Source organism: Pinus tabuliformis, chromosome J (genome assembly GCF_031772625.1).
Source record: "Pinus tabuliformis cultivar Carrire ecotype Pingquan chromosome J, CPIR1, whole genome shotgun sequence".
NCBI classification, from domain to species: Eukaryota; Viridiplantae; Streptophyta; class Pinopsida; order Pinales; family Pinaceae; genus Pinus; species Pinus tabuliformis.
In genome coordinates, this window is record NC_142295.1 from 214,802,673 (window position 1) to 214,815,630 (window position 12,958).

A 12,958-nucleotide genomic window follows, 5' to 3' on the forward strand; every position below is an offset into this window, starting at 1 on the left:
ATAGCAGGCATACGATGCATGCATATGATAACTACATATGCATGTGTCGCATACACCGCACTAGTATTTATATACTAAATTAACTATAAGTATTAAATATCATGACACTATTTCGAATAGAGGTTCGACTCATCCATCAACACCCATATTGCTTAATGTGTCATGATTAATGGGTAAATACTAAAAGAGGACTATATAAATTATATATTTTAGATTATTAATAAAAATTATATTAATAAATTAATAAAATGATTAAAAATATATATAAGAAATTAAATAAAAGGGTACTTAGTATAATGTTATAATCTTAATATCAAAAGAAGTACTTTAATAAATCATAAAGAAATATAATTAATTAAATTATAAATGAAATAAATACATACGTGACCATAACAAAGATATATATGATACGTGACATGGAAGGTGTCACGAGAAGGCTAAGCGGTGGGCTGCTGGTGGAAGAGCGGCCACCGCCAAGAAACCAAATAAAAACCACCGAGCAGAATTTTAGAGGGGGTGGGGAGGAAGGAAAAGAAGCGAGGAAAGGAAAGCTGAAGGAGGAAGAACATCATAAACTGAAATTATCCATAGGAAGAGCACGGATTGTTCTAAGGTTCTGGGCACGGGGGAACAGTCTGCTTCAACTCAGAAGCTTACTGGACTGAGTAGCCAGGTTCTGCTCAGTTTGGCTGGGTGGATTCGGTCTTTTGGTAACCGAAGCAGGGAGCTGGAGGCATCATCAACCGCAAGTGCACAGGTAAGTACCCTCAGCAATTCTGTTAGTTAATTCTGTTAAAAAAAAATCCCTTTACTGTATTTACACCTGAAATTTTACAGGCTCATGTTTAAAAATCCCTTTACTGTATTTATATCTGCTTTAAGGTCGTCACACACAGAGGCTATAGGAGCTGACGCAGAGGACGCAAAGTGTCGTAGAGGCTGACGCAGAAGTCGTAGAGGGCTTCAGAGGCAGCGCTAGGAGATTGAGTGGGGCAGACTGGGAGTAGATCATCAGATTCTGAGTCAGGATAGGGTGACGCAACTCTTGAAGGAGTGATGTAGTTCTTGAGCAATGCTTGGAGCAGCGTTCACTGTCCAGCATAGGGAACAGCTGGAGTTGCTGTGGGGTTTGGTCATCTGGTTGCTGATTTGTCGGAATATCTGTCTCTAGATAGAGGTACTACTGCCGAGGATATTCTCTGTTGGGTGAGCCATTTCTGGCACCCTAGTTGTATTCACGAAATCTGCTTAATAATACAAACCCTCTATATGCTGCACCAATTTTCTTGAATTGGGATTTTCCCGGGACGATTGTCCAAAAATAACGGTGTCCCTTGTGTGATTGTCTTAATGTATTTTAGTACATGATCTGTATATCTGTGAAGGCTGCAATAGTATTTACTTTGATGTTTATGCAATTAAATAACTTGTTTATGTAAAGAACAAGTAGGAGCTTGTAAACCAGTAATTGCAGTAGGGGCTTCTGATATGTTAGATTCAAGAATTTTTACATGGTATTAGAGTGATTACAGATCATAGGTGACTGAAGACACCAAACCGAGAAATCTGAGAATTTGCAGCTGAGAAGCAATGGTCCCAAGAGATAGCACTGTTCCAGAGCTGAAGAGGCAAGAGGAGTGACACAGTGCAGAGAGTGTGACATAGAGGCTCATGCAGTGCCTGCGTCAGCATTATGAGCCGGGAGAGGAAGACGAAGTAGCTGGGAGGAGCCTACGCAATAGCTGCATTGGCCATCAGGGCCAGCGCAAAGGGAGAGGGGGTAGATCAGGCTCACGCAGAGCCACGTCATCTTTTTGAGCCAGGAAGCATTGATGTAGTTGGCCGGGAGGAGCAGATTTAGCCCACGCAATGATTGTGTAGAGCCTAAAGGGCTCAGATTCTTCGAGTTGCCAACGCTAAGGCAATTGTGCAGATTTTGATTCGAGGAGCTGGTGGGAGGCTGTTTATGTCGATGCAGAACAATGTCTAAGGAGACTGAACCAAGGTAGAGGGAAGCACTACCTTAACAAATTTTCTAGCAAAGAAATCTAGATTCGGGTTGCAGTGGTAAAGGAGGATTGGAGAGGAGTGATTCGACAGTTGGCCGGAGGATTTCCGAGAGGGAAGTCAGGACTAAGAGGGAGTCTAAAGAAGAGGAGTAGAGATGGCAGTGAACGGATTGAGGGATCAGGACAGATTGGACGGGACTTCCAATTTTGTCATCTGGAAGGCCAGGATCCTAGCAATCCTAGATAAACATCGCATCAAGGACTATGCCTTGAGAACAGTAGCTGTCCTAGTTGATCCTGATGCAAATGAGAAGTATGAGGAGGCCCAGGAGAAGGCGAAATGCATGATCCTAGATGGGGTCAAGGATCATGTAATACCACATATTGATGAGAAGAACACAGCAAGGGAGATGTGGTAAACGTTGACCACCTTATACCAGGGCTCTTCTGTGCAGCGGAAGATGTTATTGGAGAATCAATTGAAGTCATATCAGATGTAGAAAGGAGAGGAGATAGATCCATTCCTTCTCAGGTTGCAAGGAATTCACAACTAGCTTACTTCCGTGCGGTCTACACCAGATCTAGATTTCATGGTTAGGACTGCGCTGAATGAAGTCTCCAAGGAGTGGGAGATGTTTGTCCAAAGCATTTTGGGTAGAGCAACTCTCCCCAGTTGGGAGGAGATGTGGGTAGCTCTCCGATAGGAAGAGCTTAGGAGATTGACCAAGGTGGGGAATAGTGGTAAGGGAATTTGAATCAAGAAGGAGGAGGAGGAGGATGCAGCTCTCGCATCAACGGGACAACAGGGAGTTCAGAAGAGGAAGAAGAAAGACATATCTAAGGTCAAGTACTTCAACTGCAGGGAGCTGGGACATTATGCATCTTGGTGCCCTAGGAAGAAAGGCAAGGGAGAAGCTTCTAACTCAAAGGCTGCTCCAGCAAAGGCGGAGAAGGATGTCGAGACTGATGACGATTGTGCCAAGAGTGCTCATGCACCTCTAGAGAAGAGGTGGGGAGACATAGAGCTGTAGGCAAGAGGACTACAGAAGTGGGGCAGGATCCTTGAGGTGCCCAAACTCTTGGATCACATATGGCTATGGGAGCCCTTAACGACAGTAGCATGAAGACAGGTGTCGGGTGGAGCAAGGTGTGATGGAGCAACAGTGGCAGAGCTAGAGTGCCGAAATCTGAGGCAGCACAGTGGAGGTTGCAACAGTGTGAGAGGCACATAGGTGTTCGCAGTAGCGTAGTGGCAATAGAGGGAGCACAGGATAGCAGCTGAGGTAGCTTCAGCATCACGAGGCTTCCAGACTAACCAGGTTGTCAGTGATTGGGTGAAGTCAGTTACTTACTTCTCAGTAATTGAGCTGCAGTGCAGTAGTTAGTAGTGGCAGTGTTATGGGCAGCATGATGTAGCATGTTGAGAGGGAGATGCAGTGACAGTGGCAGTGTCATGGGTAGTATTATAGGAAGCAATAGTGCAGTGGATGTAGGGCAGCAGACCAAGCATGAGCACAAAGGACCGATGCAGAGGATCAGTGTGATGCTTCTTTGCTGAAGCATTGCTAGAGCACGTTCCTCGCTAAGAGGGAGTGTTGATTTTGGGTAGCATCGGATTTGCTCTAGCCTTGAAAATTGGTGGAGAGGCTAAGGCACATGAGATCTCCAAGACCCAAAAATCGTTTGGAGAAATTCCACCTGGATGAGGAGTTATTAAAATAATTAATATTTTTAATGAGTTCCTAAGTCTAAACTTAGGAAAATAAAAATATTAATGTGTATTAATATAATATTGGTGAGAAAGTTCTAAGTGACGAGGATCAAGCCAGTTCTAATCTTAGTCGTTGATTAGGGACTTAATCTCGATCGTTGGAGATACACCAAGAGAGATCAAGAATTCGAATTTTTGGGGCGAGGTTTGTTGAGGAAATTGAGTTAGTGATCAATTGTTGTGAGGGGCAGTTCAGCAAGGGATTTCCATTCGACGTTGAAGAATACATAGCAGAGAGGCTGTGAAGTGCTGGGAGAGACAGTGCAGGCCCTAGAAGGGCTAACGCAGAGGCCATAGGGGCTGACGCAGAGGACGTAGAAGGTCATAGAGGCTGACGTAGAAGTTGTAGAGGGCTTCAAAGGTAGCGTTGGGAGATTTAGTGGGGCAGACTTGGAGTAGATCAACAGATTCTGAATCGGGATAGGGTGACGTAGCTCTTGAAGGAGTGACGTAGTTCCTGAGCAGTGCTTGGACCAACTTTCGATGTCCAACATTGGGAACAACCAGAGTTGTTATGAGGTTTGATCATTCGGTTGTTAATTTTCCGGAATATCTGTCTCCAGATAGAGGTACTACTGCCGAGGATATTCTCTGTTGGGTGAGCCATTTATGGCACCTTAGTTGTATTCACGAAATCTGCTTAATAATACAAACCCTTTATATGCTGCACTGGTTTTCCCGAATTGGGTTTTTCCAGGGACGATTGTCAAAAAATAACGGTGTCCCTTGTGTGATTGTCTTAGTGTATTTCAGTACATGATCTATATATCTGTGAAGGTTGCAATATTGTTTACTTCGATGTTTATGCAATTAAATAACTTGTTAATGTAAAGAACAACTAGAAGATTGTAAACCAGTAATTGCAGTAGGGGTTTCTGATGTGTTAGATTTAGGAATTTTCACAGTGATGTTTCTAAATGTACATGTTCCAGAAACTCCAACACGTTTCGGTGTTTTGTGCAACTTAGATTAGAGGGAATGCTTTTATCACCACTTTTAGAGATAGGTAGAATGAGGCTCTGTGGTCAAGGCTTAGGGAAGCTTTGCTTCACTGCGAAAATTGAAGAGATTGTATATGTGAGGAATGATGATAGGCCCTCCTATTTTAATTTTTTTTAACTTGGTAGTCTTCAATGTCGTGAACTTTTCCATTTGCGAGCTGCTTAACCCCAAACTCAATGTCTTCCAGAGAAAATATTTCATTCTCTATAGGGGCATTCAAAATGGTGTTTATGGCGTTAGGGATTCATAAAAAATTTAAGGTAGGAATTCCAAATTTTCAAGGGAATTGGAGTATTTTCTTTAGTTTTACGAATTAGAATTTTCCTCTAAAGCTTCCCAGGATCCGATTTAGATAGGTGCAACAACTGCACTTGCTTTCTATTTATATAGTACCTTTTCTTCCTTTTTAACAAGAGCTTTGTGCATATTTATCTTATCAAGATTTAAAGATTCATTATGAGTATCCCTAATTTCTTTTCTAGCAATTTTACAATCGTTATCATATCGAAGGTTGGTTGTTCTATTATTCTTTTTACACGACACCTCGATAGAGAACTTGTTAATGACCGGAGAGGGTTGTAGTAATTTTTGTTTTCATAGCCTCTCTCCATAACTTCCATCTCATTACCTAATAGCAACATATTATATTTTCACAAAATACTATGTTTATAGACAAAACGTTTACAAAGGTGAACAAAAGACATAAGGGTATATACCAGTGCTATGGAGGAATGTCTTGTCCCAAGTGGGGTGACACTCCCATTTCTCCCAGCTTTCCACGGGGGGAAACTCAATGTGGGATGTTTCCCACATCCCCAATTTGTGAAAACATAGGGAGATAGGGTGGGATGTTTCCTGAGAAATGGATGCATTTTCCTTTTGTGGAGGAATTTTGGGGGTTCCCCCTTGAAAAGGAGGATTCCAAGATTGCCGTCATGAATATTTCTCAATAACCTTCAAAAGAGTTAAAAGAGACAGAAAATTTGTGATTGTTACAAGTTACATGCAAATATGAATATATTTGTTATGCTTTCTTTGTTCGTGATTGTGACTTTTCCTTGTTTCTTATATATTTAAACTTTTTTAGGATGTTGAATCTAATCCACTATGATGGGGACCCCAATGTTTCATAAAATTTGTAGGGTGTCTCTCACATGTCCTCTAAATGCATTTCTCCATTCCTATGTCTTACTGTCTAGGAAGATTCGTGAAGCATTGGTTCTTTACATTAGAGTTATTATATCCCCTTCCTTGGCGGCGCTGAAGAAGAAATAAAATCTGAATAGGCTAAAGGATTCTCAAGGAGAAGATAACCTTTGGCCAGCAACTCGGTACATACCTCTTACTGCCAAACACTGCATAAGGAAGAGACAAAACTGAGTTCATTGGCAAATGCAGACTTAACACGATTGCACCTGAGTTTACAGATACAGAAGAAGGGATGAATTTAAGGCAGTTCTAGATTCCCATAAAAGCAGGAAGAGCAAGCTACTTGAGATCACCCGACAATGCTGCCCTCCCTGTGAAGCACGTTCTGGAACAAAAAGACCTTATACCCCTGGTCTTGCTGCCAGCAATCTCTAGCATACCAACATTCCTAAAAAATGTGCTTCAAAGTCTCCAATTTGGCACACTTCATGTACAAACCATTCATGAACCCACTCTTAACCGAACAAGCCTTTGTTGGTAGACCAAACACTAAGCAGCCTGCTTATCTATTATCCTTCCTTTGAAACATAGTAAGTCCATCTAGTATTAAGAACTAGATTCCTACAAGACTACAAAACATATTTTGGGTTTTTTGGGGGCACAATGTTGTATTTGAAAGTAACACATTTCTGCATACGTATCTTTTTATTTTTATTTCTATTTTGCATGTTTTACTCCGGCTGTTTCTGCTATTATTTTATTTTCATTTTCTTGGTCTCCCTCTATAACTATTTTCTCAGTTCCTAATTGTAACATAGTTGATATAATAATAATTTCTTATACTTAAAATTATAATGAAAAGAGTTTAGATTGTGATCTCTTATAGTTTTCAGTGTTTAACATGAAATATCACCTTTGTTACTGGCCAGGTGACAAAGGAGCTGTTGAGGATCCTTGATGAAAGTTAGAGTATGTACAATGCCTCTATGAAATTTAGAATATGCACAGTGCTTGGGGAAATTTCCCTAAAATATCTTTAAGCAACATTTTTTAACGAGTGCATTATCTCAAGGAATTTGTCAAAGTAAAAAATATTAAAATCAACGAGGTTTCATCATTTTTTTGTTTCAATATGAATAATTTGTCACACAAATCTGAGATGCTATCATTTCCCTTTTTTCGATGGTGGCCGAGACTGAAATTGAACATTGGTCTTTTCGATGGTGGCCGAGACTGAAATTGAACATTGGTGTATGAATAGTCATGGTTGAAGGATCGAAGTACGGAAGTGGTTCGCATATTCCCTTGTTTTTGGCAACAACTAGAAAATGAAGAAAATCCAATGTAACTACGGAAGATATTAGAAAGCTGTTGAGAATCAGGTTTTGGGGCCTGAAGTTAATAAATTTCAAATTGTAAATCATTTCCTTTCAAATTAATAGATATGTTTTCTTTAATTTATTTTTTAAGATGACCCTCATAATTATGTTAGTGTCTCAGGTAATAATGTGGATAATTTTTTAGACTAGTCTAAAATTAATGTTTTATCAAATAATTCATAGGAATTTGCTTGACTTGAACGTGCTCAAGTTTTTTGTATTTATTTAAACCCAATAAGGTTCGAATTACAAATTGTCCATAATTTAAATAACTTTAATATTATTTTCATATTAAAGTAAAACGAATTCTATTTTATAGAGAATAAACAGTTTTGATATAAAAATTTTATGGCCTAGTCTAACTTATAGACGAAATAGTTTTTTTCACCGGAATCCTGCAAAATAATTCAAGAAAGAATGTGATTTTTTGTTGTTTAAACTGCATTTTCGAATGCATAAATGGATTCAGCACCCTAAAAAATCCTCGGGGCACTCAAATTCTACATATTAAACAACTTAAACTCAAATTTTTAAAAATCTCTTCTGGATTTCAGTTAAAATTAACTAGAAAAAACACCATGAAAAAGGCAAATTCATCCATAAATTAGACTACACCAAATTTAATTGGCACAATTAACTTTATATTATAATTTTCATATTTGGCAAAAAAAAAATTAGAAATTGTAGGTGCAAATTAACTTTGTTTTAGAAAAGAGGCAGATTCGCTGGTTTGAGTGGCATTTGCGTTCTGTATTGCAAAATTGAGAACATTGTGAATAAGTTGTTGGAGATAATTTTAGGTTGGAACAATATATTTGTATTAATTATAGTCTAGCTCAGAACTAGACACGTTATTAGTGTTTGTGTCTGCGTCAGTTGTGATAATAACTTGCCTTAGATTAAAGATCAACCGAATGGGAATGGGAAGGGATAACAACATACCCTTATTTTGTAAGAGTAAGCCTATTGTATAAATCTCTCTTCAAATATGAAATTCCTGATTTTATTTTGGGAACGTTTTATTCATTGCAGTGTTTAGAATTTTTTTACGGTATAGGATTGGGTTTAGCTCTGGCGGAGGCTAGGAAATTGAGTGTTTTAGATGTAATACTTCGTAGAATAGTAAGATAGGTGTAGAAGATAATTGAGGGTTAATCCACTTATAGTTTTTTGTATATAATGGAGCCGGAGGTAGGATTTACACAAATAAAATTGTTCGTGGAATCTCGCGACGATCATCTTGGAGTGGTACCATCTTTCGAGGATCTAAAAGGGTTTGTAGAAGATATCAATTGCATGCTCTCTATGAGCAGTTATTCTTTAGTGTCAGATCTGAATAGTCAAATTTGATATAACAATGATTATGATTCAAAGAGTTTCTGAAGTGTTTTTCGATTTGCATACTGAAGCTTTGGTCTACCTGGATTTGCCACAACAAGAGTCACCTTGCCTACTAAAGAAATCAACCTACGTGAAGAAGAAATTGTCTGGTTTGAAATATGGATGTTAAACCTGAGAGCCTATTTGGAACTTGAGATCTTTGAGTGGATTATAAAAGATTTGAAGCATGCTTTGGAGGAAACCAGATCTGAATTTACATCTTCCTCAGGTAATTGAATTTTCAGATTTGCCAGGGATCAGAGCGATCTGAAATCATATCTCCAAATCATGCATCAAGAGATCATGAAATTCTATTCAAGATATTTGATATGATTGTGTTATTGACTCTTCGTGCCTCTCTGTAATTCAGGTTGCTTGTGAGGTGTAATTCAGGTTGCTTGTGAGGTACAAGAATTGTTAGGAAATTGTAAGGGTTAGAGCTGTAGCTATGAGTGCTATAGATGGACTAGAGGAATGAGAATGATTGACATGGAAGCTCCTATAACTGTTCCAGTTGGTGGAGCTACTCGGACGAATTCTCAATGTTCTTGGAGAACCTGTGTTTGCTAATGATTGACATGGGAGCTCCTCTAACTGTTCCAGTTGGTGGAGCTCCTCGGACGAATTCTCAATGTTCTTGGAGAACTTGTGTTTGCTAGGATTGAATTTCGAAAAATACGAGGCCAAAATGCTTGTGAATGTCAAATGCATATCGAAAAGTTATTGTTAGCTCTGTCCAGCAAGGAAAAGTTGATTCAAGACCGATGCAAGATCAAACAATGAGGGATGCTATTGGGAAAAAAATATGTAAAGAATGAATGTGGTTGAATCAAGGAAAAGGGTGGAAGTTATACATTTAAAGGTTACATGAATGAGGTGAAATGTTCCAATGGTGGTTGGTCAAAGGTAATTCATTCTTCCTTTTTATTAGAAGATTTTGATTTAAACCCAAAAAAAACAAAGAAGAGGAGGGTAGAGGAATGGAGGAAGGAGGCCCATCACAATCTTAGAGTTCGTGGCTATCTTAGAGATTGGTTGTCGACTACAGTGGAAAACGAGTGAGTCGAGTGAGTCAAAAATACTAAAGCCAGAAGATGGTACCGTATTGTTGTTTTGATCTAGCAGAAGTGATAAATTGTGATTGCTATATATGAGTTGTTTAGGGAGGTGGACAACACCGATTAAGACATAGTGAGGATCTAGTCCCACAAGACTATTCTGATATGTACCTTTTGGTGAAGCACAACCAACTGAAGGACCAAACTTGAAACGAAGTTGAAGGCCATGCCACATTTGAAGTGAATAAGGTTAGTGAAGTTAAGTCTCACTTGATCACATTTAGTAGACATATGCATATGTACTTGTATATGTGTTTGGATCTATGATGAATAGTTGGTTTTCCTAGTGTGAATAAAAGTACAAGTCCTATAACTATTTGTTGGAGTGGTGGTATGTTCTCATCCATCGATAATTGCTTCCAAATGGTATATGTTCGATATAACTATTTTTAGGAGTGGTGGTATGTTCTCATCCATCGATAATTGCTTCCAAATGGTGTATGTTCGATATCTTTCCTGGTGTTGTTCCTTTCCCTTTGAAATATATTTGTACTTAGGAGGTTAATGTTGGAGATAATCTTAGGTTAGTATGACATTTTAAAGTTGTCTAGATATGGGTTTGTGATAACAACTCACTTTAGATTAAGATAAGTGGAGTGCATTAGGGGAATTTTGAGGTAAAAAATGGGCCTCAAAACAAAAGATGCACTAACAGAATTAATTTCAAGAGAACCAATAGGATTCGAGATGACGATGTCATCCCCAGGGGTAACTATTTTGGAGGGAAACAAAGAAAACTACTTTTCTCTAATGGGCTCATCTCTTTATAGGTTTACTCCAATGTCAAGTGTAGATACCTGTTAAATGCAAAGTTAAATTCCACTTCCATTGAGTACTCACTCTGCAAACTTTTGAGAAGATCCACATTGAAAAGAATTGAAGGTACATTAAAAAAACATGTTCACATGTTTTTTTTAATGTATCTTCAATTTTAACACATTTTTTTAATGCATCTTCAATTTTTTTCAATGTGGGTCTTCTTAGAATAATGCAGTGTGGGTACTCGTTGGATCTGGAATTTAGGTCCGCATCCAACGGGTGTCTACACTTGACATTGGAGAGAAGCCGAAATAAAATAATAAAGTAGTTTTTATTTTTATTTTTTTATTCATCACTGTTATTTTATTATTTTCCTTGGGAGACCCATTTTAGACCTCAAAATTCCCCTAATGTAAATAGGGATGGATAACTACATGCTCCTATTTTATAGAATGAATCATGTTGCATAAATATCTCTCCAAAGAATAAGAAAATCATAATTTCACTATGAGAATCTACTTATTGCAATATTTATAACATTTCTATGTAGGACGAGATTATGCTTACTACTCACGAGAGAGCCTAGGAAGATGAAGGATTAAGATGTCATACTTCGTAGGATAGTGGTAGGGTAGGTGTATGAGTTAGATGAATGTTTTTGCTATTAAAATATAATATAGAGAGATAGAGAAGGAGTGGCTCACATAAATCAATTTATTTGTGGAATATTGTGAGGCCCACTTGAGAGTGACACCATCTCTTGAGGAGTTAAAATGAGTTGTTGAAGAGTTGAGTGCACACTGGTTGTGAGTAGTTCTTCGTCGATGCCATATTTGAATTAGTTGTTAAGTTATGTTATGATAATGTGTACGATTCAATGATTTTTTTAGTGTTTTTTGATTTGCATATTAAAGTTGGATCAACTTGGATATGTGGCAACAAGAAACAACCTACCTAATAGAAAAAAAATCGTCATATGAAGAAGAAACTGCCCTATTTGAAGTCAAAAGGTTGTTAAAGTTGAGATCCTCTTTGGAGGTTGTAACCCTTGAGCGTAAAGGTTTTATGCATAATTCGAAAGAAATTACTCTAGCTTTAGATATTCCTTAAGTAATTCAAATTTGTAAGATATCACAGTGATTTGAAATGATCAAGTTGCCTTTGTTATATCCTCTGTCGAAAGCCAACAAATTGGATCAAATTCATCCTTGCACAATGAAACTATCTCTAGGTCACACATCAAGAAATTGCAAAGAAATGTAACTGTGTGTTGGTCAAGATATGCAAGATCATTAAGTTTGTTTGAGACATTTGACATGCTTAGGCTATTAAGTCTTTGGTGCTTTTGTACAATGTGTGTTTGCTAGGATTAAGTCTCGAAAAGTACATGATGGAACTACTTATGAGAGGTGAATGCACAACAAAAGTTATTACTGGCTCCGTCTGATATAAGGAAAGGTTGATCCAAGCTTGGTTGAAGCTCAAACAGTGGCAAGACTATTACATCTCAACATTGGTGAAAAAAACATAAAGAATGAATGTAGTGGCTCAAAGAAAAAGGTTGAAAATAATATTTTAAAGGTTATCAAATGTGGTGAACGACTCAAAACCTCAAGGTGGTGGGTCAACAATATATCACTCTATTTTATTTAAAAAAAATATTTTAAAAATATGATGTTGAAGGAAATAGAGGAAGGAGGCCAATCATGATCTCAAGTTCATGGTTAGCTTAGAGATTGGTTGATGACTATTTTGAAAAATTGAATGAGTAAAAAAGAAAACTAAAACCATGGATAGTGTTTTAGTGTGGTTCTTACCATATTGTTGTTCAAGATCTAGTAATAACATCAACCAAAATAGCTACATGAGTTGTTTAGTGAGGTGGACAACATCTATGAAATACATGGTGAGGACCCAACACCACTTTTTCACTTTGTACTTGCTTCATGAGGCACATCCAACTAGAGAGCAAAATTGAAGCAAAGGTGGATGCCCTTTCCACATTTGTAGTGAACACATTGTTTGTCCTTGTTTACATGTTGTAAAGATTAGTAAGGCTTAGTGCATTGGTAGATAGATGTGTATGCCCATGTTTACATGTTGGGTTCTATGATAAATAGTTGGGTGTGTCCCTATTCATATATAGCTGATTTTCTTAGTGTGGACAAAAGTGTGAGTGTTAGTTCATACTAAGATTGGCAATATGTACCCATTCATCAATGATTGCATTGCGTTGGAGTATATTCTTTTCCCCTTGAACTATGTTAATACTTGGGTTGAGGATGTTGAAGATAATCTTAGGTTAGTACAACATAGTTATATAATCTAATTTAATCTAGATTAGGCATAGATATGTTAGTAGTGTTTCTGTGTGAGTTGTGGTAATAACGC

General features: G+C 38.0%; 1 protein-coding gene across 3 annotated transcripts in view; it reads left to right on the forward strand.

Annotated features, from left to right (window-relative positions):
* The window catches only part of CYCH;1 (cyclin H;1), a 321,281-nt gene that overhangs the window by 279,142 nt on the left and 29,181 nt on the right, over positions 1-12,958 (forward strand). The window contains exons 14-15 of one of the 3 annotated variants that reach the window (XM_089377500.1): positions 6,861-6,900; positions 7,193-7,388. The exons of 1 other annotated variant lie outside the window; for it this stretch is intronic. In XM_089377500.1, coding sequence (XP_089233626.1) covers positions 6,861-6,864 — 4 coding nt within the window. In that variant the 3' untranslated portion in view covers positions 6,865-6,900; positions 7,193-7,388. Of the gene's footprint in view, positions 1-6,860; positions 7,389-12,958 lie in introns of those variants that run through there. One more of the 3 variants, XM_089377499.1, reaches the window with a different exon arrangement.